Genomic DNA, 27,503 nt, shown 5'->3' on the forward strand with positions numbered 1-27,503 from the left:
CAAAAATCTGAAGCTTGTGTTCTGAAACCAAGGTTAAAACTGACACAAAAATACGGCGAAACATTGCAAAGTTGACTTTCAGCTCAGTAATCATATTTTTGCTTCAGATTCTATACAGTTTACTTATATTAAGTGAGCAGAATAAGTATATCCTCTTTGACTTTTGCGTATTGTAATGGCCTTCATGACCTTTGGGATTCTTCAAAAATTGACGAACACTTGCCTTATTCTGTATAGATTTTCCAGACCTTCTATCACCACCTCGCTTCTCAACCAAGTGTTCACCACATTTAACAGACATTCTCTGACATCTCTAATTTAGTTGGTAAAACAAAATTTCAGACTGTATCCATGTGGTTGTTTATATCCTGTCTTTCGTGATTGTCTTCTGTTAACCGATCCAATGGTAAGTTTTCATGCAATAAAATTATCCTGAGAAATGTTATCAGGGATTGATGCCAACTTATCCCTTACAAAGGAACAGTCCTTAGGTCTGAACATTTTACACAGAAAGCGTTTGATTTCATGTCTACACGGAACAAATATGCTATGTCCAACACCTTTCCCATACATCTTCGTTTCTTCTGCTCTCTTGCTGTTAAACCTGAGCTTCTCTTTCTACATTAGTCTCTTTGTGCATTCTCCAACTAAAACTGTTTCACAACTATCAATAATGTATGAATAGTGAATAACCAATATGACAAAGGAAAATTGAATCAGAAATTGGATTGAACACCAAAAGCAATAACTACGATAAATATTGCTGTTCACGCAATGCATGATGGGGGGCAATTTGTAAGATGGTAGCGTTCTGATTGGCTGTAGATGACAAAGTCTTGTTTCAGTGAATACAGCAGTGGACAAAGTTGTTTTTTGAATGAATAGTCTACTTTCAGAGACCAACAGAGCTAAGACGAAGTCTCTTTTAAATGTTTTCTGAGTGCTGGGACCTCAAAATGAATCTCATAAAGTGAAAGCAGTACTTAACTCATTTTTTTCTATTTTTGGACAAAGTCCCTTTTGAATGTTAGCTCCACACTACCAGTATACAATATATTTTTCACAACATTAGAAAACATCAGTATATATTAACTTACGATTTTCCACATGATGCTCTGGTACAGGTTTACTTTCGCGATCACTGTAACATACACTTCTTCCAATTAGATCCTAGTAGAAGCTATGCGAATCAGGTGGTATGAGTTACGTAAGGGTTTGCTTCTAGTTTCGCAATGGAAGTGAGTTTACCACTGGTCCATAGTGATTGGTACTTTCTTGTAAAGAACGTGGATAAGAGTGGTTTTTGTTACTATGCTAACTTCATGAAAAGGACCGTCAAATTACCTTCGGATGAAAACTGACATATCTGGTTTGGAGTCAGTTAACTTTGCTTTGCATGCATCAGTTTTACGATTCATGGTGGAATTGTCTAGTTGTTTTGTTGAATGGGAATCTTCTCTTTCAGTCGACTTCTTCTTCCTACAGTTTTCAACCACAAAAATATAATATTCAACGATGACGTCGTTGGGTAGGAAAGAGTGACCTGATATCAGGAACTTGTTTGAAATGTTTTTTTTCAGGGAGGCACGAGTTTTCGTAATATATTTCAGACACAGAACCACTTCCATATTACGGTTCTGGCCACCATATGAATCCGATCAAATTGCAAGGTCGTTTACACCAGCTGGTAAATGTTCATAAAATCTCCTTCAAGCATGAACCAACCACCTGAGCTTCACTTGTAGCCTAAGTCTTCGTATACCCATGTTATAGAACTAAAGCTGACTGTTCTCCAAGTTATATGTCGTAAATCCTTACTAGGGACCTAATACTGACTTAGCTATGTTCTTTTCATTACATTTCCTGGATTTTCTGCCTCGTTCTAGTAATCCGGTTGCTGATATTTTATCATCATCCATATTTTATTTTATTTTAACCTCAAATGAATCACATTTGTTGCAACAGTCAGCTTTTTGTCTGCTATTTGCTTTACGTCGCACCGACACAGATTGGTCTTATGGCGACGATGGGATGGGAAAGACCTAGGAATGGGAAGGAAGCAACCGTGGCCTTCATTACGGTACAGCCCCAGCATTTGCCTGGTGTGAACATGGGAAACCACGGAAAACTATCTTCAGGGCTGCCTACAGTGGGGTTCGAACCCACTATCTCCCGGATGTAAGTTCACAGCTGCGCGCCCCTAACCGCACGGCCAACTCTCCTGGTCAGTCAGCTTATAGTTTCTTTCTAAAAAGATCGAATTTTCAGTAAAAGATCGATTTGAAGCTAGGTAGGGCTACTCATTTGTACTGTTTACACTGTTCATACATTACAAGTAGGGTAAGGTGGGATGGTAAAACTTCCTGTGGACTTATTGTCTGTTCTGTAATGGGACTTGAATTTGGGAATTTTCTGAATACATGTTACGATCTCATTCAACATGTCATTACATGTTTTTATATCCTCCTCTCAGACCTTAATGTAATTAATCAGGTTGTCCATCATCCACTCTTTCATGGGCGACTGCATCATTCCCAATCTTGCTTTATCCTCTGGACGCCAGAATATTTCCTGCGCATGAATAATACACTTCAAATAAAAGTGCTTTATTTTAAATTCGAGTTATTTAACTTACAACCACATATGTTTAAATCCTAGCTGGAAACATTAACAATACCGTTTTACCTGGAAGTTGGCTGGTTCTGAGGTTACACACAACAACACAGCATCAGTATCTTCCAAAGGACTTAGGCCAAAGTGAGGTTGGTCAATCCTGATGTAAAAACATGAAAATCGAATTTCTGAGGGTTGCTTCCTAGTTGCACAACACCATTCAATAACTCAAGGAAGAAATGTCATGGTTTCATTTAGGAGACCTAAGACGTCGAAGTCAACAATCTTGTGAACTTATTGTATTGTCTCTGGTCTGGAAATTTCTCCTGTGTGAAAGAAGAAAACAACTTTTTCACGAAATTCTAGACATAATAATTGGTTATTGAATAAATTGTTATTGACTCAGTGAATCACAGATTTTTGGGATAAAACTAAACATTTGCATTCAATGTGTCAATGCAAGGTTGGATAACACTATTTTATTAAAAACAACGGGTTTTTTGGAAATTGTAATAATTTTCTAGACAAAATATTATTACATAGTTTCATGGTAGTAATATACGAGATATTTCACACTATATCTAGGTACGGTACCGTTATTTATTTTAAAGTAACGATAATGTTACGTAAAATTAATTTCTAATGAGTATATATCGAAATATGACAGTTTAATACATGAATTTCAGTGAAAAACAAAACCATTTTTGAAACTCAACCTTGGCAAAGTTTAAGAAGAGACTTTAGAGATCAGTACTTTTGGTAGGACTTCAGTGGTGAATGAATATGTTGGAAACTTTGGTATGAATTTGATTGCTTTTTACGCCGTATTCAAAAGAAGGAAACTTTAAACCACTCCGATTCTAAAATACTTTGTAATCGCGAGGTTCTACCGTACTGTATTTTCCTTAACGAACAAATTGTGGATTATATTACATTTACAGTAGTTGCACTCACAGGAGTTTATTTCTCAGCTGGGCTTTTCGCTTCTTTTCTGAATGGTAAATTATTATGAAAGGAGTGATGCCAAGTCCATGAAAGATCATGGAGTCAACGTAACAGGACAATGGTCCAGAATATAGAAGACTAATACTACTCCAAAGCAACTCAGGTTGCCTTGTATTTTGACCAGGCCACCAGGTTTTGAAGAACATCGGAAAATATGGTCGGTCCTCAACAGAATATGATCTAACCATGAAAGATGCTCTGGCTCTTCGTGTAAATGGGGTATGACATTTCACCCAGTTGTGATTGTGGTGCTGAGCGTCAGGCAGTTCAGCCAAGATCAACTACGATATTATCAGACCTGAATGGATGGCACAGGAGAAGGAATCATCGCGGGAAGGCCTGAGAGATAATTCCAGATGAGCCTGGACAAACACACTACAGTCTTTCAAGCGGAAGTAATAGCTATCACAACATGTCTTGAAGAAAATCTGAAAATGAACTATAGGAATAATATTTTCAGTTTTACGGACAGCCAAGCGGCCATTAAGGCACTAGAAGCAGTCCGGATAATATCCAGAATTGTCTGGTATTGCCATTCACTTCTCCTGAAGCTCTCAAAGTACAACATTGTCAAAATAATATGGCTACCAGGGCATGCAGGTATAGAAAGAAATGAAAAGGCAGATAAACTGGCCAGGAAAGGGGCAGAAACACATTTTGTAGGCCCAGAACCTGTATGCGGGATTTCCTCTGAACAAGCCCGACACTACATAGGAAAATGGGTACAAAAGAAAAAAATGGAGAACTAGAAAAATATTCAAGGATGCAAGCTTGCAAAGGAACTGATAAAAGGACAAACAAGAAGCATACTAAAGAACTGTTGAAACTCAGCAAAGAAAATATAAGATGGGTAGTAGGACTGTTGACAGGACACTGCCATCTGAAAAAAACGCCTACATAGAATTGGAGTTATAAGAGGCTATATATGTAGGAAATGCAATGAAGCAGAGGAATCAGCTGAACATACACTTTTCGAATGTGAGGCGCTGGGTAGAATCAGACTCTCCACTCTAGGACTACCAGATGAAGAGAGAAAAAATCCAAGAAGACCTAATAAGAACAACCTGCATCTTTGTGAAGGGAGCAGGTATATCTAGGTGGGAATGAAGGAAAAACATGGTAGCAAAAATCTTAGAGGTCGACGCTAATTAGGAACTAATATTTAGAAGCCCTGTGAAGGAAAGAATAAGAAGAATGTCAGACCTGAATGCATATAACGATACGAGACAAAATGGCCGCCACATTGGGCCACGTGTAGCCGGCGTGAGGGGCCCTGTTTACATTCAGTTTGGTTTATGCCGCGCACGTGTGTGGTTGCTACTGGAATTCTCGATTTAATTATCCATAGAATATTTTTGTGTGTTAAATAGTATTCCAGTGTCCTTTTATTGGTTATCTAAATATGTTTAATGTAACAGTGATGTTTTCAGTATTTAAGGTAATTTCAGTAAGTGGTGTAAAAGTGACAAAACTACAGATTTTACCTTATTCATCTCTGAAGTTCAGAAGAAATGCGTTAAACCATTCACTGTAATAGTGAAGGAAGATTACCTGTTGTTTGTGAAGGTGGATGATGAGTCATTTACTAACCTTACATCCGTTTCAGTGAGTTTTAAGTTCCAAGTTGATTTACAGTTCAAGTGTTTCACAAAAATATGCGTTTGCCTACAGATAATTTTAGCTTTATATTGGAATCTGATGGCTGTGATGACCTGATATGCGACAGATAGACGAAGTTTGACACTTCGGTAAGTCATCTGATAAGTTATTCTCATGATAATATTGGTCTCACCAGCACTGAAAAACTTTCTAGTTTGATTAACCTTTTGAAAAAAATTACTTGAATTAAACTGTGAGTTTAATGCAGAGGTCACTAGGAAAATAAAATTTGTCCTGGAACAGTTAGAGCTCTCTATAAATAATCAAATAAGATACCCTCCTGAACTACTGATATGGGCTGCGACATTCTCTTATTATGCCAAACGTTGATAGATCATTTGCTGTATCAAGTGGTGGTCAGTGTTGATGTTGGTACAGAGCCATTCTAGCCATTCTGCAAATTGACAACTGCTGAGGCCAAATGTTCAGACCTTAAAGAGTTCTTTCAATCACAGAAGGGATTGTTGCTAAAAATGGCACCACATTTTTCTAGGAAAACTCTGTATCCAACACCAATAAAGACGGAATGTGTCATTGGCAGTAGAATAATTTGATCCTAACAATGTTGCTGGTTTGGAATTGTTTAAAAATCAAGGTGTGGATGTTTCTGATGGCACAATACAGTTTCTAAAATTAATTTGAAAGTCGTGGTCAGTCTGTAATGTACAGCACCCCATGAAATGTAAATATACCAGAAATTCATTCATTCATTCATTTATTTCAATGAATTCCAACGAGCCTGCAGACTCATACATAGGAATTGTACAGGACATTACACACTGGCGGGCACTTAAACATCAAAATATAGTTTGTGTATATAAGATAATTAGTAAACGGTTGAACATATAAACACATACAATATATAAAATATGTACATCATCAATATGTGGATTACAGAGAATTATTTCTGACTGTATTTACATTTACATAACATGAAAGTGCAAAGGTACAAGAATGGATTATGGAGTATTTTCATTTACATAACATAAGAGCTGCTGAAGTACAAGAATAGATTTCAGATTATTTACAATTACATAACGTAAAAGTTGCAGACGTACAGGAATTGATTACAGAGTATTTACAGTATATATACATAACACAGAGTTGCAGAGGTACAAGAACATATTACAGAGTATTTACATTTGCATAACATAAAAGTTGTAGAGGTACAAGAATAGTTCCGGAGAGTTTGCAAGATTGTTTGGGAGAATGCCTTAAATGACAACTGATATTTTGATTTAAACAGCACTGTATCTTTCTCAAAAATAATGCTTGACTCTTTGTTTGAATTTTGCCAAAGTTGGTGCTTTTTTTATCTCCACAGGGATGTTATTAAATAACTGGATCGCAGAGAACTTCAAGCTGTTTATACCATATTTATAAGAGCAAACATTGTATAAGGCAAAGTCATTTGCATGCCTAGTACTATATGGATGGTTGTCAGAATTTAGAGTATATGTAGTGTTGTGTTGTATAAATTTATGTTTTATTTTATACATGAGTACAGCTGTATTGAATGCTGCGCTCATGCTTAGGGGTGGTATTTTAGCACTTAGGTATAGATATTTTATTGGTGTTAAGTAGGGAAGATTAAGTATATTTCTAACAGCTCTATTTTGTACTACCATTAGCTCATTCAAGTCAGACTCCTTACAACGCATCCAGATTACATTCAAATATTGTAGGTGACTATGAATTAAAGAGTAGTAGATCTGTTTTAGAAGATGTTGTGGGATAAGATAACTAAGTTTCTTTAAAATACCTGCAACAGGTGTGATCTTTTTAGTAATGTATTCAACATGGTCTGTCCAGTTCAAGTTCCTATCAATCACCAACCCAAGATATTTGACAGTTCTAACTAGTTTTATTTCAGTATTCTGCATTTATATTTTACTGTGTGGGATTTCATTCTGACCTTGTTTTGTCATTATCATATAATTAGTCTTTTGCACATTAATGGTTAATTTATTTGCTTGAAACCAAAAGCACAGAGTACTGAGGTCTTCCTGCATATCCTTAACAATGGAGTCTATATTGCAACCAGTATAGAACAAGTTTGTGTCGTCGGCATACAGTGTGATACGTCCTTTCAAGCGGCAAGTTGCAATATCATTGATGTAGACTCGGAAGAGAATCGGCCCTAATACTGACCCTGTGGAACGCCATGGGTTACCCTAATTGCTGAGCTCCTACAGTTATTCAGCACTACATACTGTTTTCTATCGGACAGATAATTATCAAACCACTTCAATGCAACACCACGAACTCCTGCTCTCTCTAATTTAGCTAACAGTCTTTCATGGTCCACTGTATCAAAGGCCTTCTTTAGATCTATAAACAACCCACCAGTAAAACTATTACAATCTATTGACTCTTGCAGCATATTTATGAGATCTGCGGTTGCTGTTTCAGTGTTAGTGTTCTCACGAAAGCTTTATGTGCATTGTAAAAGAAATTATTTTTGTTTTAAAAAGTGAGAAGTCTCTTTTTAACAATAGTTTCTAATATTTTGGAGATTATGGAAAGAATACAGATAGGCCTATAGTTAATAGGATTCCTCCCGTCCCCACCATTGAAGACAGGAACTACTTTAGCTATTTTTAGCTCACTAGGTAATGTACCAGATGCCAAGGATTCGTTAATGATATCTGTTAGCATCCCACTTAAAGAAACCTGGAATTCTTTTAGAAAGTTGGCAGTTATACCATCCTGCCCACAGCTACTCTTGTTTTTTAGATTTGATATTATAGATCTTACTTCTGTTTCATCAGTTGAATATAGGTAAAATGAGTTCAAGTAACTAGGAACCGCAAGTGTTTCAGTGCGCTGGGGAGGGATTGCTGAAGCCAGGGTTTTAGCAATATTTGTAAAATATAAATTTAATGATTCACATATTGCCTGACTGTCTGTAATTATCTTGTTATCTATTTCTAGAGATGTACAATTATCGCCTTTTGTTGTTTTTCTGTTATGTATGATTTCATTTATTATTTTTTACGTTTCCTTTGGGTTCTTGTTATGAATTCTAAATTTTTCATAGTAATATTTGTTTTTTAAGCTCCTTTTTAGATTTGTCACATTGTTTCTACACCTGCGATATTCCTCATTGAGATTGATGTTATTCTTTAGGGTGGGATTTTTAAGTTTTGCATGTAAAATGTCACGTCCCATGAAGATGCTAGTCCGATTACTGGGCCTGATGACATGAAACTTTCATTCCTTATATGTTTAAAAACATACATATACGTATGGCACATGTCACAAACAGAAGGAAGACTGACAAGTGAAACATACACTGCTTAAACGTACACACTTACCACAGTGATGGAACTGTGTAAATACATTTTCAGTAAGTACCATTGGTCTTATGTGCTTACTGCCGAATTGCAGACAGTTTAGGGGAAGATTTGGTGCCTACAGAAGATTGAGTGTTTGCACTTGTAATGTTTTTTGTGGAACGAATTCCTGAGTCGGAAAGAAAGCTCAAAGTGTTAGGTGTATTAAAGATGAGGCCATGGTGGAATTATTGATCATTTATATGCGTCAGAGCCTGCATTAGAAGAAGTAGTTCACATCACAGTTCCCATTGAAAAATTGGGGATGTTGGTTTGCATTACCAGCTACACCAGTTTGCAAGTAAGTGAAATATATTGTAAAAAGTGTGATGTCTGCGTTAAAATGATGCAGGCTGAAAATGAATTGCTTGTGGATAGTGACAGGGAAATAATGATGTATTTTAATCTAGTGAACAGAGGTGGTTTGAAGTGTTCATTATTGATGGTCATGTCCTTGTGTTATAACATGTTCAGACTTTTCCAGATGTTCATTATTGACAGTTACGAACCAGAATGTATTAAGTTACGGAATCAAAGAGAGGCACTGGTAGTGTTAGTATTTCAGTTAATTGAGAGTACTGTGTGTAACCTTGAAGATGAGTGCCAGTGTGGTATGAAGTTGAAGACAATGATTAAAAGGTGCAATAAGATGTTAGCAAATGCTGTTGTCAATAATTATAGTAAATCTCTTGGGAAAAGAAATGTCTCAGAAGAACTTGTAAATAAACTTCAAACTAAAATCTTCAGGAGAAGGTCAAATGACTGTTGTGGGGGTATGTAAGTTGGTCGAATACTATTGTAGTTTCGATTTTGGTATACTATTTTAAACTATTGCTTGTTTCTAACTATGAAAACATTATATATATATATATATATATCATATACTAATTATTCTTTACGAATATTACGAACTTTATCGGCGTTAATTATATAATTAAGAAATAATGTCCAGCTGCGCCTCACAGCAGACAGTGGCCCAAGGTTTACGCCATGTTGCATTCTTCATTAAGGTCTGTTAGGTTGTATTTAGTCTTGTTCAGCATACCATCCAGACATGCCCTCTAGGAGCGTTTCCCGATGACCCGAAGGAATTTCTGCAGGTGACATAATATATGAAGCGATCAAATATATTAGCAACCTACATGTCTGAGCACTGTTAATTGGACACTACGTTTATATTTACTTATTTAATAGTTTACTTATAAGTTCACAATGTGATGCTAGCCATACTTTAAATAAATAATAAATCACGAATTTCTTGTAGGTGGATGTATTTGGATTCCAATATTCAGATTTGATTTTTATATATGCGTTTTTGGCTGCACTGACCAGCAGAAGTGATTCCTAGTTCCCAGAATAGACCATCTGAAACCGGATGCTTCCCTTAGGAGGATACTGAAGCTGCTGTACATCTGTTACAGGAGGGTCACGAATGTTCCTTCTTGATATTCTAGAAGGAATAGTTGTTTTCAATTCATCATACTTTAAAAAGTCGTGATTGATTGTATTTACATTATATGGATGTTTAGGTCTTGCCTTTCTCGTTCTTGACACATAACCTGAAGGAGCAATAATCAGTGTTTTAAAGAGATATTCGGGGACCGGGTGGATATTGTCAATTTCCATCGCTGCGTGACCGTCCTCTAAACACAATTTTTCAATTTCTATTTATCTCTTCCGAAAAACGTCGCTCAAAACACTTTCCAAACTTTATTTTTATTCTGATAAAACAACCTCAATAATGTTAATTCGGCTTCACTCCCTGGTAAGTAGTCGATGAGAAATTATGTGAATTAATTTGAAGTTACCGCACCTTCTATTCCTCACCATACATATAAGTGAAAGTCAGCAGAATTTAATCCTTAGAAAATGAAATTATGAAGTAGAAATGTCCGCTTGAAGTACACGGAGGGTGCTGAATTCTTCATACAAACAAGGATACTTTGATAATGTAACAAAAAGTATTTCATATTATGTCAGTATTTTAAAGCCGTGGTTCAGGAATATGTGATGGTCCGGACGTTTCACCGAAGACTGCGTTCGACATCGTCAAGGGTTCCGACTGATTTCGACAGCAGCGAGGCTCACAGTGGAAAGCCTCAATACCTATATGAGTTTTTCATATGTTTCTTGCCTTATAAGCAGAGCAAGGGCCACGCTCATCGTTTCGAATAGTATATGTTGCTATATTTATCTTGTGAATTATTCCGTGGCAACGTTTCGGTCCCACATGTTAATTCCTTTCTCCTTGAACCAGTCTGAAAAGAGACTCAGCATGTGACGATCTAATGTGGATTCAACGTACACTATCTTTGAAAGTTTTGTGAAGTAATAAATGGGCACTTGAGCACTTTAGGGAACAAGTCAGACTAGTCAGTTATATGTTTACTTTTTGCTGCTTTTTTCTTCAGTTTGAAAAGAAGTTCATATGAGAGTAATTACATTATCAGTAAATACAACGGTTACACATATAATCGAGATATTATGATTATATTATGATTATTTATACAAAAGCATAAAGATAATGGTCCATGAGAATTTCTCATACAACACAATTTCAAAAATTCTACAAAATATAGAAAAATTATCTAAGAATTAGTCTTGAAGCTGATACGAAAAAGACAGATTTATCATGGGATATGACCAGAGGTTGATCATTCTAATTATGACATAACCAAATCTGCTTCTGATTTTGAATTGCTGCAAATGAAGGTGAGGAACTAATTACGACTCTCAGAGGTAAGATTTCCAAACTACCTGACTGAAAAGTAATTGTAGTTAATGTGCCACCTAGGTATGACCTTTTAGAGGACTCATGTGTGAACAAAGCTGTACTTGATGTAAATATAAAAATCAAGAGATTATGTAAGAGTTTTAGAAATGTCTATGTAGTAGATACTTTAGGTCTTGGCAGGCAAATGTTCACTAGGCATGGGTTACATCTGAATGGTAATGGAAAAGCAAATCTCTGTAGACAAATTGCTACAATTATCAATTTGCAAACTAATCTGTACTTAAGAAAACCCATACCACTAAACTGGCACATACAGGGAAACTTGCCAGAAAACCCAGACCCTTAAATCAAGATCTATGTACAAGGATCTGGGTTCCAGGGACGTTCTCCACTCATGAGTCAAACGTTACCCAATAGGGAACATGCATGATCCGGGGTTTTAATTAAAAATATGCTAATCTGATTCAAAATTTCATGCAGAATTCAAAAATGTGATCAGAATGTACAAATAATAACTCCAAACATGATAAAAATCTACGAAAATGTCACGTCACGCAAGTACGCGATCTCATTGGTCTGACGTCATCGTACAGGTTGACTGAATTAGCAGACGAAATAACACGTAGTGCGCTGTGAGAAGCAGGATACACTTCGCGTATTTCTACTTTACGTTAGTGTCTAGTATTATTAAATTCGAGGTCTATACATCGGATAATAATCTGCGTGGTATATTTTAGACTTAAAATGAATCCTGCGCAGACAGTGAGGCAGAAAACTTATAAATGGTGTAGAGTTCCGATGTGCAATAGCACATCGCATACCATACCAAACAAATTGTTTATACATGTTCCAAAGACGCTAAAACTAGGGAGAAATGGATTTTGGCGAGCCGGAGAAATGCTGGTGATATATCGGGAAAGTCTACAGTTTATTTTTTTGAAGATTTTAACGTAAGATGAATTTGTTTGAATTTTCAAATCACTTCTCCATGTCCGCTGTTCTAGTGGTAAAACTTTAAATTTTAATGTATGATGCTTTATTTAAATGCTTCAATTACATCTTGGAATATGAGAGTAATAAACAGTGCATTAAATAATGCTGATTATTAAAGTATTCTCCAAACCTAACCTATGTTTTGGGTGATCCATGTCAAGATAATAAATCAAAGGGGTTATGAACCATTTTGACAGCTCTAATTGTACCAATATATCTTGGCATGGGACAGTTATGTATGTCTTTAATGAGCTTAATTGGTAAAGAAATTTAGGCTATATCTAAATACTCTATAAAGCAACAAAGAATAGGCGTGTACATCATGAAAGGAAACAACGTGAATTTAACAAATGTATAACTCTACACAAAACCAATGCTTGTTTGTTGGGGTCTTATAAGTTAACAATGCTCAATTATAATAATTATCATAATATTAATGAAATAAATACCATAATTGCACACAGGTGAAAATAGTGATGTAGGTGTTTAAAATAATATCCAACTTAGCCTAAGTTTTAGGTTATACAAGCCAAGTCAATAAACCGTAGGGTAAAAATACCGCGCGAGTTGGCCGTGCGGTTAGGAGCGCGCAGCTGTGAGCTCGCATCAGGGAGATAGAAGGTTTTGAACCCCACTTCTGGCAGCCCTGAAGATGGTTTTCCGTGGTTTCCCATTTTCACACCAGACAAATGCTGAGGCTGTACCTAAGGCCACGGCCGCTTTGTTCCCATTCCTAGGCCTTTCCTGTCCCATCGTCGCCATAAGACCTATATGTGACGGTGTGACGTAAAGCAAACAGCAAAAACAAAAAAAAAGTAAAAGTCACAGCACCCAAAGACATTCCTGTATTGAGCGACTAAAATGTCACCAGGACACTTTTCTTTCCTGATATGCTCAGCTTGTTAAAAGCCAAATGCAATTAATGTTATTGGCTTCACGCCCCGCTAACTACTTCTACGATTTTCGGAGACGCCGATGTGCAGGAATTTAGTCCGGCAGGAGTTCTTTTACGTGCCAGTAAATCTACCGACACGAGGCTGACGTATTTGAGCACCTTCAACTATCACCGGACTGAACCAGGATCGAACCTGCCAAGTTGGGGTCAGAAGGCCAGCACCTCAACCGTCTGAACCACTCAGCCCAACTTGTGAAAACTAGATGAAGTCATATTTATCTTTATCATGTTTAACTTTTTCCCTCCACAAAGATATTTAATTCTCTTTCATGGGCCCCGGAAGTGGGTAGGCCAGTTGCCCCAACCATAAATATATATTTTTTTTCAGAAATGATAGGTTATAGACCTACAGTACTATGATCTTTCTTTCTTTCCTTCTTTCTTTCTTTCTTAATCAGTTTATCCTTCAGGGTTGGTTTTCTCTCGGACTCAGCGAGGGATTTCACCTCTACCACTTCAAGGGCAGTGTCCTGGAACGTGAGACTTTGAGTATGGTGATGAAACTGGTGAGGAGGGCCATTACCTCGCCCAGGCGGCCTCACCTGTTATGCTCAACAGGGGTCTTGTTGGAGGATGGGAGGATCGGAAGGGATAGACAAGGAAGTGGGAAGGAAACGGCCGTGGCCTTAGGTGCCTGGAGGAGAAGTAGGAAAATACGAAAAACCACTTCGAGGATGGCTGAGGTGCGATTCGAAACCCTTCTACTAAGTTGACCTCCCGAGGCTGAGTAGACCCCGTTCCAACCCTCGTACTATTTGTTTTCAACTTTCATGGCAGAGCCGGGAATCGAAACCGGGCCTCCGGGAGTGGCACACATTAACCACTACATCACAGAAGCGGAGGACTAGTACTATAATGCTACCTATATGTTTATGTTAGTGCTGAATTCCGATTTCTTACTTTACTAATGCTGAAAGCCCGAAAATGTAATGTTATTCTTTAATAGGGGAATCAGTCTAGAAGGAAATGTTGAAAGTGATGTGATATCTATCCAGGTTCGTTGTTATCCTAATACTATGGGTTACAGTACATTGCACGTATATAAAAGACGCCACTTACAAACTTGCTTGTTATCCGCTAATTTCTGCGGCCACAAAAGTCACATTTTTCAAGAATGATGACATCTACACATGGTAGATTGTCTGACTGTGCTGTTTTGAACCTTTCTTCTGACATTTCGAAGTTATTCGCGATCATGAATAATAAACAATCGGCTTTTAGCAACGGCTGATGCACAACGGCTGGTAGAGCTCCATGCGGTACTGGATCGTGACGTCACAGCGCGCCGCTTACGTCAGAGGATGTTTCACTCGCCTAGCGGAAAGGCACTATTAAATATTTTTTTAATGGTATAAAACAAGGCAACATACCACAATGTAATACGTTTACGTACTATTTCATTGGTGTACTTTTCAAAAAAAATATTTTTGAAATTGATGCATGTTCCCAATTGCAACAGTCAAGTTTTAGGGAGGAAGGAGGTCTGAGATTGCTCTTGGTAAAATGTCAGAGTTTAGTAAATAAACAATTAAAATTCGGTACATTGATGGAATCTTATGAGACTGATGTGGTGATAGGAGTAGAATCATGGTTGAGAGAAGGGGTGGGTAATAGAGAAGTATTTCCAGAAGGGTACACAGTCTATCGTAGAGACCGAGGAGATAAAAAGGGAGGGGGGTGTTTATTCTGGTGAAGGAAACTTATTGTTCACATGAATGGTTTACCGATGAAAGGGATGAAATATTAGGGATAAAATTAGTTTGTCATAATATGAAGGAGGTGGGAATTATAGGAACATACAGGCCTGGAAGAGAGGAAAGAGACATGGAAATATTTGAGAAAATAATAGATTATACTCATAAAAACAATAATAATGATGCAGTAATAATTGGGGGAGATCTAAACTTGCCTGAAGTTCAATGGAATGGAGCTGCAAGTGAAGTCCATGAACAGAAACTGGCAAATAAGTTAATTTGGGAGGGAGGATTTACACAAGTAGTACAAGAACCGACTCGTCTCAATAACTTACTAGATGTATTCCTGGTTAAACCATGGGAAATTGTTGATAAAACTGAGGTAATTGAAGGAATAGGTGACCATAAGGCTGTAATAATTGTAACTGGGCCCATGGGAGTAATATACATATATTATGTATAATAGTGCTAAGGGAAAATCTAAGAATAGTTTCCCCTCAAGTAGTAAGATTTATGCAGTGAAGTAACTATCCAATTAAGAATGGAGGCCGTGGTCTTAGAAATCTCAAACAAGCATTGCTGAGTAACAAGATATTGGGCAAAGGAAAGGATGTTACATAACATGGAAAGTTAAAGAAAAATGTAAGGAGGAATAAGGGACATGATAAGTGAAAATAGATCAGAAACCAATATAAAATTTAGAAATAAATATATATATATTGAAATAATAAATCAAACCTCTGACAATTTACATGAAAGGAGGACTATACAAATATAATATTTTCCCAACCACTTACACGGATTACAAATTCATTATATAAAAAAGAGATAAGATATCCAAGAGAAAGAATGCCACAGGAAAGGAAAGGGACAAACAAGGAAAGGATGAATACTGCAATAAAAAGAGAAACCCAGAACGACAAGAAAAGGAAGATGTTCAGTTAGCAAATTCAAGTATACCAGCAGAAAAATTATCTGAGCAAAATGCAAATAATATATGCAGGTCACCACCACTTCCGTTATCACACAGATTAACACTAGGTGACGTAGTTCTACAGCCAAATAACCACAATGTAGTTCCATTAAACCAGTTTTCACAATATCCCGAAGCACTGAACGAATAGAAGTGTGTATACAGTAGAAGTCGCACAGTTGCCAATACACCACACGCACACTTCAAAAGAAAGTTGTTACGAAGGTCGTCAATGAAAAGTTTTAAATACAAAGGGGCAAGTGAAATTTCGGCCTGGAAATGCCATGCTCCCAGTTTAATTTTGCAGGGAAAGTCTGTCCCAATGCAATTTAAAATATTTACAGTAAAGAAATCAGTTTGTCATACCTCATCATGAAGCAAATTGAACTGCCCGCAAATGAAGACATCTGGGCACATGTAATTAAGGACGAAGTTGACGTAGGATGTTGCTCCCTCCACACAGGCCTAAGTCCATCTCAATATTTCCAGAGGAAGGCCAGGTATTTATAGTGTGGAGTAGAATGAGAAATATATCTGGAAGATTCCAGAGATTAGTGAAGCATGCGCGAATAAACCAGGCGGTCACGTGACGTCAGTCGGCAAAAAGGAAGTTAGTTTATCGAAGATGGTGAAGATGAATAGAGTAGAGTTCATGCAAAGTATGAAGTATGCAAGTTCACAGAAGTATGCAAGTTCCAGTTGGAGAAAAAATGCAGTTATATCATGATGAGGGTAAGTCCATACTAATCGTAGAAAAAAGGTTATGTGCGTGGCGAATTTCATAACAGTAGTTGCCGATGAAGTGAAGAGTTCGTTACATAATGGATGTAGGACTGGTACCAAAAAGGCTTAATAAGAGGGTCACACAAGACAAGAAATTATACAGAAAAACTAAAGTTGATGAATTTGGGACATGCCTTAAATCACAATTCAGTTGTTGGATAAGTGAAGGGAGTAATGTGGATACACTTTGGGCTAAATTTAAAGGAATCATTTGGGAAGGAGAGAAGAGATTTGTACCTGTTAAGAAGGGTAAAATGACCTCAGACCCTGTTTATTACACAAGGGAAATAAGAAAATTAAAAAGAAAATGTAGGATAGTAAACAGGAAAATCAAAGAGGGTAGGGAGAATAGAGAAAGTAGAAAACAGCTAATGAGGGAACTGAATAGAGTGAAAAAGGAAGCAAAAGAGAATTATATGAATGGCATTCTTCAAGAGGGTAATGACCACAAAGGGAAATGGAAAAAGCTGTATTCATATATCAGGATTCAAAAAGGAAAAGGAATCCAAATTCCTACAATGGTGGGAGAAGGGGGTGAACACTATTTAACAGACACTGAGAAAGCAAACCTATTTAGTAGGGAATTCAGAGATTCAGTAGAAGATTGTCAGGACTTGGAAACCATAACAGAAGATAGAGAGGGAGAGACACATAGGGAAACAAGAAGCTTCTCATTCACAAATGAAGATATTTTCAGAGAAATCCAACTGCTTCAGCAAGGAAAAGCAGCAGGAAGTGATCAAATTACTGGGGAGGTATTAAAGACAATGGGGTGGTATATAGTGCCTTATTTAAAATTTCTCTTTGACTATGTCATAAATAATAGTGTAATACCAAAGGAATGGAAGGAATCTATAATAATACCAATTTATAAAAGAAAGGGTGATAAAAGGAAACCAGAGAACTACAGACCAATCAGCCTGACCAGTATGTTTGTAAAATACCGGAGAGTTTAATAGCAAAGTACATCAGAGGGATATGTGATGATAAAAATTGGTTCATGAGGAGCCAGTATGGATTTAGAAAGAAATTTTCTTGTGAGGCACAACTGGTGGGATTTCAGCAGGACATATCAGATCAGTTGGATGCAGGAGGCAGTTAGATTGCATAGCCATAGATCTTTCCAAAGCCTTTGATAGAGTGGAACATGGAATATTATTAAAGGAATTGGAGGGAATAGGATTGGACGTAAGGGTTATACGTTGGATAAGAGCATTTCTAAATTCAAGGGTTCAGAAAGTCAAAGTAGGAAATAATATATCACAGGAAGAGAAAGTTTGGAAGGGAATTGCACAGGGTAGTATAATCGGTCCGTTACTTTTCTTAATATACGCAAATGATTTAGGGAACAATATAACATCGAAAATAAGATTGTATGCAGATGACATAATTGTTTATAGGGAAATAAATAACATTGAGGATTGCTCAGAATTACAAAGGGACCTTGAGAGTATCCAAGAATGGGTTGAAGAAAATAATATGAAGACTAATGGAGGCAAATCAACTGTTACAACATTTACAAACAGGAGCTTTAAAACTGAATTTGAATATACTTTGGATGAGGTAGTTATCCCTAAAGATGGCAACTGCAAATACTTAGGTGTGAGATTTGAAAGTAATTTGCACTGGAAGGGTCATGTTGATGACATTGTTGGGAAAGCATACAGATCGTTACATGTCATAATGAGGCTACTTAAAGGATGCAACAAAGAATTAAAAGAAAAAAGTTACTTAAGTATGGTTCGTCCATTATTGGAATATGCAAACAGTGTTTGGGATCCTCACCAAGAATACCTAATAAAAGAACTAGATGGTGTGCAGAGGAAAGCAGCAAGGTTTGTAACAGGGGATTTCAGGAGAAAGAGTGGTGTATCAGAAATGTTAAAGGAACTTGGTTGGGAAACTTTAAGTAAGAGAAGGGAGAAAACTAGACTTATAGGATTATATAGAGCCTATACAGGAGAAGAAGCATGGAGAGATATCCGTGAGAGGCTTCAGTTGGAAAATAATTATATTGGTAGAACTGACCACAAGTACAAAATTAGAAGGAATTTTAGCAGAAGCGATTGGGGTAAATTTTCATTCATTGGGAAGGGCGTGAAGGAGTGGAACAGTTTACCAGGGGTAGTGTTTGATCCTTTTCCAAAATCTGTACAGATATTCAAGAAGAGAATAAACAACAACAGAGAAAATAAATGAAATATTAAGAGGGCATTCGACCAGTGCAGGATATTGTAAATAAAAGATGTGTGTGAATAAATTAATTCCATCCCCTTGTCTATGGAGTTTGGACAGCCCAAGTAGGGGACTGCCTGTAGGGGTGAAGTACAGTGGGGACTTCGAGGGCCCTGGGACCGCTACGGTAGCTGTGAAGGCCCTTCAGGAACTCTGAAAAGTGGTGGCAAAAGGGGCTCTGGTTAAGACGCAGCAGGTCGTTATGCTACTTAGGTTCCAAAATGGGTAAAATATAAATATGTAAATAAATTCAATGTTAATTTTAATCTTATACCAGTTGTATATTATTATTAGAAGTAATTTCACATACTGTATATGAGTTGTCTATGTTTGTAAGATATTATATAAGTAGAATTTTGTAAACAATATAAATTTATTAAGGATGATTATTAGCGTAAATTGTATAATATTGTATTCTAGGAAAATTTTCTTCGTCTCTTTGTTAATTTAAAATTTAGTGCTTGACAATAATGTATTTTAGTGTACCATTTGCCACCGAGGTAGACACCTCATTTGCAAATAAATAGATTTTTGATTTTTGATTTTTTTTGAATGTATATTTGGTACAATGTATTCAGAATTTTGAAGCTTCTAACTAGTGAGCCGTTTTCCAAGTATAGAAATCAACAAGCTACCACACTGGATCCCAGTATCCAACTGAAGACAAAGAAGGAATAGTGAGACATTCTTTTCCTTATAACGACGCAAATAATCAAAACATAACGGTGACGTGACAGAGAATGAGTGACTGATAACAGTTCTCTGCATACCATAAATTGATTCCTAACACGTTCCATTTACTTTTAAAGTCAGTACGACAAATCGCCTACTTTTAAAATAATATTTAATCTTCAGAAACCAGGTGTTAGATTGCAAAACGTTCCCAGGAGAAGACGTGGACGCTGACCGCTACGTGGTGGTCATGGAATGTAATCTCCAAATAACGAAATTGAAGAAATTAAGGAATGCAAGTAGTTGGAAACTAGATAAGTTGAAAGAAAGTAGTGTACGTGATTGTTTAAAGGAACATGTTGCAAAGGGACTAAATGAAAATGCTGAAGGAAACACAATAGGTGAAGAGTGGACTGTCGTGAAGAATGAGACCAGTAGGGCTGATGAAGAAAATATAGGAAAAATGTTAAGTTCAAGGAAGTATCATTGGATAACTCGGAAGATATTGGACCTGACTGATGAACGGCGAAATTACGAGAATGCAAAAAGTGAGTAGGACAGAAAGGAATACAGGTCATTAAAGAATGAAGAAGATATAAAGTGCAGGTCACTAAGGAAAAGTGTCTGAAAGGGAAATGCAAGAATGTTGAAAATTGCATGGTTGCAGGAAAGGTAGATGCTGCATGCGGGAAGATCAACGAAACCTTTAGAGAAAGGAAAGCTAGGTGTACGAATTTGAAGACCACAGAGGGAAAACCACTTCTAGGGAAAGGAGACACCTCAGAAAGATGGCAGGAACATATTAAACAATTGTATCAAGAAAAAGAAGTAGATAATACGGTTCTGGAATGAAAAGAAAGAGTTGATGCTGGTGAAATGGGAGACCACATTTTGAGATCAGAATTCGACGGAGCCTTGAGAGACTTAGGAGACCTAAATAGGAACAAGGCACCTGGCATTTATGACATACCTTCAGAATCACTGACCACATGGGCAGGAACTAGCATAGGGAACTTATTCCATTTAGTGTGTAAAATGTATGAAACAGGAGAACTGCAATACAGTTTTAGAAAGGATCTCGTTATACCTATTCCCAAGAAACCAGGTGCTGTCAAGAGTGAAAACTACCGCACCATTAGTTTAGTATCACACGCTAGGAAAATTTTAACATGTATTATTTACAAAAGAATGGAAAGACAAGTTGAAACGGAGTTGGAAAAAATCAGTTTGGCTTCAGAAGATATTTAGGAACACGTGAAGCAATTCTGACGTTACGTCTGATCTTAGAAGATCGAATTAGGAAGGACAATCCCACGTACATGGCGTTCGTAGATCTAGAAAAGGCATTCGATAATGTTGATTAGACTATGCTATTTGAGATTCTGAAGATGATCGGGATCAGATACCGAAGAAAATATTCCGATATGACAAAAATTGAAGACTACCGTATGAAAAAAGAAGCAGCAATTCAATATTCATAAAGGACAAGAAGTAAAGGAAATCAAAGAGGAATTAGGAATGAGAATCACAATCCAAAGAGAAAAAATAAAAACTCTGAGGTTTGCCGATGATATTGTTAATCTATCTGAGTTTGGAGAAGATCTGGAGGAATTAATTAATGGTATGAATTCAATCTTGGTGAAGGAGTATAAGACGATAATAAATAAACAAATAAATAAATACAAAACAAAGCTAATGGAGTGTGGTCGAATGAAGTATGGTGATGCAGAAATGTTATGTTAGGAAATGAAGTCTTAAAGAAAGTAATAATAAATTATGTTATTTTGCTTTACGTCCCACTAACTACTTTTTAAGGTTTTGGGAGACGCCGAGGTGCCGGAATTTAGTCCCGCAGGAGTTCTTTTACGAGCCAGTAAATCTACCGATACGAGGTTGACGTATTTGAGCACCTTCAAATACCACCGGATTGAGCCAGATTCGAACCTGCCAAGTTGGGGTCAAAAGGCCAGCGCCTCAACCGTCTGAGCCACTCAGTCCGGCTTTAAGGGAAGTAGATGAATATTGTTACTTGGGTAGTACAATAAATAATGATGGCAGAAGTAATGAGGACAAAGTGCAGACTAGCACAATCAAGGAAGGCCCTTCTTAAGAAAAGAAATTTTCTCACTTCGAAAATTTATATACGATTTAGAAAGAATTTTTGAAGAATTTCATCTGGAGCTTGGCACTGTATGGATGTGAAACATGGACGATGACAAGCTCAGAAAGAAAAATAAAGTACGTTTTGAAATGTCTTATAACAGAAGAATGCTGAAAGGTGAGACGGATAGTTCGAATCAGAAATAACGAGATACTGAAAAGAATCGGCGAAAGAAGAACTCTTTGGCAAAATTTAAACAGAAGAAGAGACAGAATGATCGGGCACAGCCCTCGACACCCAAGTATTCTTAAGTTAGTGTTCGAGAGAATTGTAGGTGATATAAACGGTAGGGGTAGACCAAAGTATGAATATGACAAATACATTAGGGTAGTTGTATGATGTAGTACATACGAAAAAATGAAAAGTTTAGCACAGGATATGTGGCATGGAGAATTGCATCAAAGCAGTCGATTAACTGATGGCCCAAACATCACTATTTCATCTTCACACAAAGTTCTGTCAATACGCATTTACTAGACACTGAAACAGTCCATTTTATAATATGACAGAGTGTTTCCCCTACAACATAACCGTTTTACTGTATGTCATATGGCACAACATGAGTATGACAATTGATGTTGTGAATCACGAGACTGCTTGATACAGTCATATTAAGAACTACATTACGATCATCATAAATAGGGAAATAATATGCATGTATGTTCTTCTTCTTTTCTTCATGGGGCCTCTAAATATTACTTCCTAATTAGCATCGACCTCTGAGATCTTTTGCTACCATGTTTTTCCTTCATTCGCTGCTCCCCTCACAAAGCTGTAGATTGTTCTTATTGGGTCATCTTGGATGTTTTCTCTCTCTTCACTTGATAATCCTAGAGTGGAGAGTCTGATTCTACCCAGCGCCTCACATTCGAAAAGTTTGTGTTCAGCTGATTCCCTCTGCTTCATTGCATTTCCTACATATATTGTCTCTTATTACTCCAATTCTATGTAAGTGTTTTCAGATGGCAGTGTCCTGTCAACAGTCCTACTACCCATCTTATATTTTCTCTGCTGAGTTTAAACAGTTCTTTAGTATGCTTCTTGTTTGGTCCTTTTATCAGTTCCTTTGCAAGCCTGCATCCTGGAGTATTTTTCCAGTTTTCCATTTGTTTCGTTTGCACCCATTTTCCTACGTAGTGTCGGGCTTGTCCATAGGAAATCCCGCATACAGGTTCTGTGCCTATAAAATGTGTTTCTGCCCCTAGCTTCAGGAGAAGTGAGTGGCAATACCAGACAATTCTGGATATTATCCGGACTGCCTCTAGTGCCTTACTGGCCGATTGACTGTCCGTAAAAATGAAAATATTCTCATTCCTGTAGTTCATTTTCAGATTTTCTTCAAGACATGTTGTGATAACTATCATTTCGGCTTGAAAGACTGTAGTGTGTCTGCCCAGGCTCATCTGGATTGATCTCTCAGTCACCTACGGGGGATGATCCCTCCTCCTGTGCTATCCACAGGCTTTGAGCTATCAGTCCACCACACTATATCTTCTTTTTCAGTATTCCATTTTTTGATATCCCAGTCTTCTTTTTTAAAAAATCTGAGTCTCAAACAGTTTTTCGAAGTTGTACTTTGGTATCATGTGATCACAAGCATGTGTAGAAATTCCTCTAGTATTACTCTGTTAATTTTACAGTGTTCTAGATTGGGTCTTTGTGCATTCGAGCACTCTGATTGTCCTTTTATGAAATTGCATAGTAATGAAATAGAGTATGGGTTTTAGTTCCGGGAGTGTCCGAGCACATGTTTGGCTCGCCAAGTGCAGGTCTTTCAATTTGACCCCCGTAGGTGACTTGCGCGTCGTGATGAGGATGAAATGATGATAAAGACGACACGTACACCCAGCCCCCGTGCCAGAGAAATTAACCAATGATGGTTAAATTTCCCGACCCTGCCGTGAATCGAACCCGGGACCCCTGTAAACAAAGGCCAGCACGCTAACCGTTTATCCCTGGAGAAGGATATTGCATAGTGATGGGTGAATATATGATACTAATAACTAATCTGAAATAATAACTATATTTCATGCGACACACATTTGAGATTAACGTGAAATATCGTATTATTACATTTATGTTTTCCATCAAAACCGTATGCTTTTATAATTTCAATAAACGTGCACTTTGCGCAGGTATACCGTTGGAAGTGCACTTCAAAAATGGCCAAACACGGGTACAGTTCCTTAATAGTCGGACACAATTATTCTAACATGGAGGATGTCTTGTAAACAATAGCAAAGGAGCTCAAAATATAACTATTAGACTCTTCAGTCTGCCGAAACTAACTTTGAGAAAATAAATGTATGAACTACCTGAAAAAGAAAACATATGGAAACAGTTTTACACCTGAAAAAGTATCAACTTTATTAAATTAAAATGACATGTTTCGTTCTTGAAAGAACATCACCAGTCTCTATCAAATAACACTCAAATATTTAGAAATAAATATTTATGTTTATTTCTGTTTAACCCCTTATAGGTTCGTGGCTAGATATTTAGCCACCCCACATAAAGGTCCATATTTTTAACAAATTACAATGAATTTGGTCTTTATCGCCATACGCCACATGCCTGAACGGATAGTGGCTAAATAGTAAGCCACAAAGAAGATTATAAAGGCTGTGCAAGCAACTGGGATTGGAAAACGATCGAAGTGGCTAAGGATATTGCCACCATCCATTGAGGCTCCATGGAAAAACATGGTTATGCTGTATTGGAGAGAATTCGATGTTGTTTTTCTAACAAACAGAATTTGAATTGCTAGTTGTGGTTATATCAGTGTCTTCAGTTGACATTCTGGCAGTCTATTCTGCCAACGGCAAGCAGATCTCTTTACAAGTACATTATTTTATGAAGTTGTTTTGTTGAAGTTGCGCCAAACAATACTACGCTTGCCAACTAATTATTTTACATTGTAAAGGAAACACTTATAGAATATTGTGAGGTATAAATACATGTAGAAATAAACATACATGTAACCAATATGCGACTTTGGTATGGGAAATTATCCGCTCAGATAATATTATCGCCTTTATCCGAGTTGGCAAGTGACAAACATAACCTCACTTTTAACCGTAGGCCTAGGCCTAGGTTTTATGCTATAAATGATAAGTATAACAGCGTCCAGCTGCCAGAAAACATCTGTCTAACCGTATTGTCTTATCTGTGTCTCATGATACGTCATGGCGAAGAACGCGGACGTAAATAAGATGTCGACAGACGAGCTATTCGACTTACTTAGACGCTGTTTCAGCAGATCAAGCATACGACTCCGAGGAAGGTGGGATAGTGATGCTGAAAATTCTGTTGCATACAGAACTCGGGTGATGGATACATCTACTCGTTCTAAAAGCATCAATGATTCTGTATTGCACGATAATGTGTCAGAGATTGAATCAGCTGATCCCATGGATACTGATGACATTGATATACAAGATGATTTTGAAAATTCTCCTAGTCTGTCTTCAAGGTTCATCCAAATTTGTAAAGACTATTTGTATTTGTCTACGGTATTGTTTTAACGTTCCTACCAATGAAAGAAAATTGTGACTTCATATACTGATGGTAGCTAAATAAGTAGCCACCATCCACGTACAGAAAGTTATGGGTCAGAATGGATGGTGGCTAAATATTTAGCCACCCTATTTTTATTCGTATATAACAAATTTAGGAGCAAATTGCCTTAAAAATTGTCCTAACCTATTCGTTTGCAACTCAGGATTAAGAGAAACATAAAAATATACTCATAACCAACAAAAAAATTCCTGCCCTATAAAGGGTTAAATACACTGACTGACAGAGCAAATGCAACACCAAGAAAGAGTGGTCAGAACTTTATGCCAATTGCAGGGTAGACTGACGTCACTGAGGTATGCTCATGATGTGAAATGCGCCGCTGTGCTGCGCACGTAGCGAACGATAAATGGGACACGGCGTTGGCGAATGGCCCACTTCGTACCGTGATTTCTCAGCCGACAGTCATTGTAGAACGTGTTGTCGTGTGCCACAGGACACGTGTATAGCTAAGAATGCCAGGCCGCCGTCAACGGAGGCATTTCCAGCAGACAAACGACTTTACGAGGGGTATGGTGATCGGGCTGAGAAGGGCAGGTTGGTCGCTTCGTCAAATCGCAGCCGATACCCATAGGGATGTGTCCACGGTGCAGCGCCTGTGGCGAAGATGGTTGGCGCAGGGACATGTGGCACGTGCGAGGGGTCCAGGCGCAGCCCGAGTGACGTCAGCACGCGAGGATCGGCGCATCCGCCGCCAAGCGGTGGCAGCCCCGCACGCCACGTCAACCGCCATTCTTCAGCATGTGCAAGACACCCTGGCTGTTCCAATATCGACCAGAACAATTTCTCGTCGATTGGTTGAAGGAGGCCTGCACTCCCGGCGTCCGCTCAGAAGAATACCATTGACTCCACAGCATAGACGTGCACGCCTGGCATGGTGCCGGGCTAGAGCGACTTGGATGAGGGAATGGCGGAACGTCGTGTTCTCCGATGAGTCACGCTTCTGTTCTGTCAGTGATAGTCACCGCAGACGAGTGTGGCGTCGGCGTGGAGAAAGGTCAAATCCGGCAGTAACTGTGGAGCGCCCTACCGCTAGACAACGCGGCATCATGGTTTGGGGCGCTATTGCGTATGATTCCACGTCACCTCTAGTGCGTATTCAAGGCACGTTAAATGCCCACCGCTACGTGCAGCATGTGCTGCGGCCGGTGGCACTCCCGTACCTTCAGGGGCTGCCCAATGCTCTGTTTCAGCAGGATAATGCCCGCCCACACACTGCTCGCATCTCCCAACAGGCTCTACGAGGTGTACAGATGCTTCCGTGGCCAGCGTACTCTCCGGATCTCTCACCAATCGAACACGTGTGGGATCTCATTGGACGCCGTTTGCAAACTCTGTCCCAGCCTCGTACGGACGACCAACTGTGGCAAATGGTTGACAGAGAATGGAGAACCATCCCTCAGGACACCATCCGCACTCTTATTGACTCTGTACCTCGACGTGTTTCTGCGTGCATCGCCGCTCGCGGTGGTCCTACATCCTACTGAGTCGATGCCGTGCGCATTGTGTAACCTGCATATCGGTTTGAAATAAACATCAATTATTCGTCCGTGCCGTCTCTGTTTTTTCCCCAACTTTCATCCCTTTCGAACCACTCCTTCTTGGTGTTGCATTTGCTCTGTCAGTCAGTGTACTTAGGAACTTGAAATCTGAAACTTACCTTAAAGATGTCATCTTTTGTCTGTTCTCTAGCATATACTGCGAGATGTTCTAAAAACCGTTGCTCTGTCATTGGCGGGGGTCCAAATTGCTGCAGTACGATGACATTGCGCCACTTTACGCGCCTCCCCTTGGCTATGTCAATGACATGCTGAGTTTAACTTTTATATGTTTAGATATTGGTTTCGGCAGACTGAAGAGTCTAACTTTTATAAATTAGCTGCGTCGAAACTGAAAACGAATGGCTTCAGCTCAATGCAAAGAAATTCTATACATGAAACACAGTTAACAATAATCGATACTATTTAAATCTTAGGCTTATTTATACATCTCATCCCACCTAAGTTTACGGTGTTCAGTCCAACGATAACTCAGACAACACAACCAAATTTCAGTGTCAGAGGATTACGGACCGTCCTTCCAGAACTTGTCTCCACCAGTTCTTTCTGAATCTCT

The 27,503-nt window shown here is 38.1% G+C and overlaps 1 protein-coding gene across 1 annotated transcript in view; it reads left to right on the forward strand.

Moving 5' to 3' along the window:
• Positions 1–27,503, forward strand: part of LOC136862785 (aristaless-related homeobox protein) — a 210,342-nt gene that overhangs the window by 146,700 nt on the left and 36,139 nt on the right. Inside the window, exon 5 of the mRNA XM_068226517.1 lies at positions 12,458–12,478. Coding sequence (XP_068082618.1) covers positions 12,458–12,478 — 21 coding nt within the window. The remainder of the gene's footprint in view (positions 1–12,457; positions 12,479–27,503) is intronic.

The sequence above is a fragment of the Anabrus simplex genome, chromosome 2 (assembly GCF_040414725.1).
Source record: "Anabrus simplex isolate iqAnaSimp1 chromosome 2, ASM4041472v1, whole genome shotgun sequence".
Taxonomy (NCBI): domain Eukaryota; kingdom Metazoa; phylum Arthropoda; class Insecta; order Orthoptera; family Tettigoniidae; genus Anabrus; species Anabrus simplex.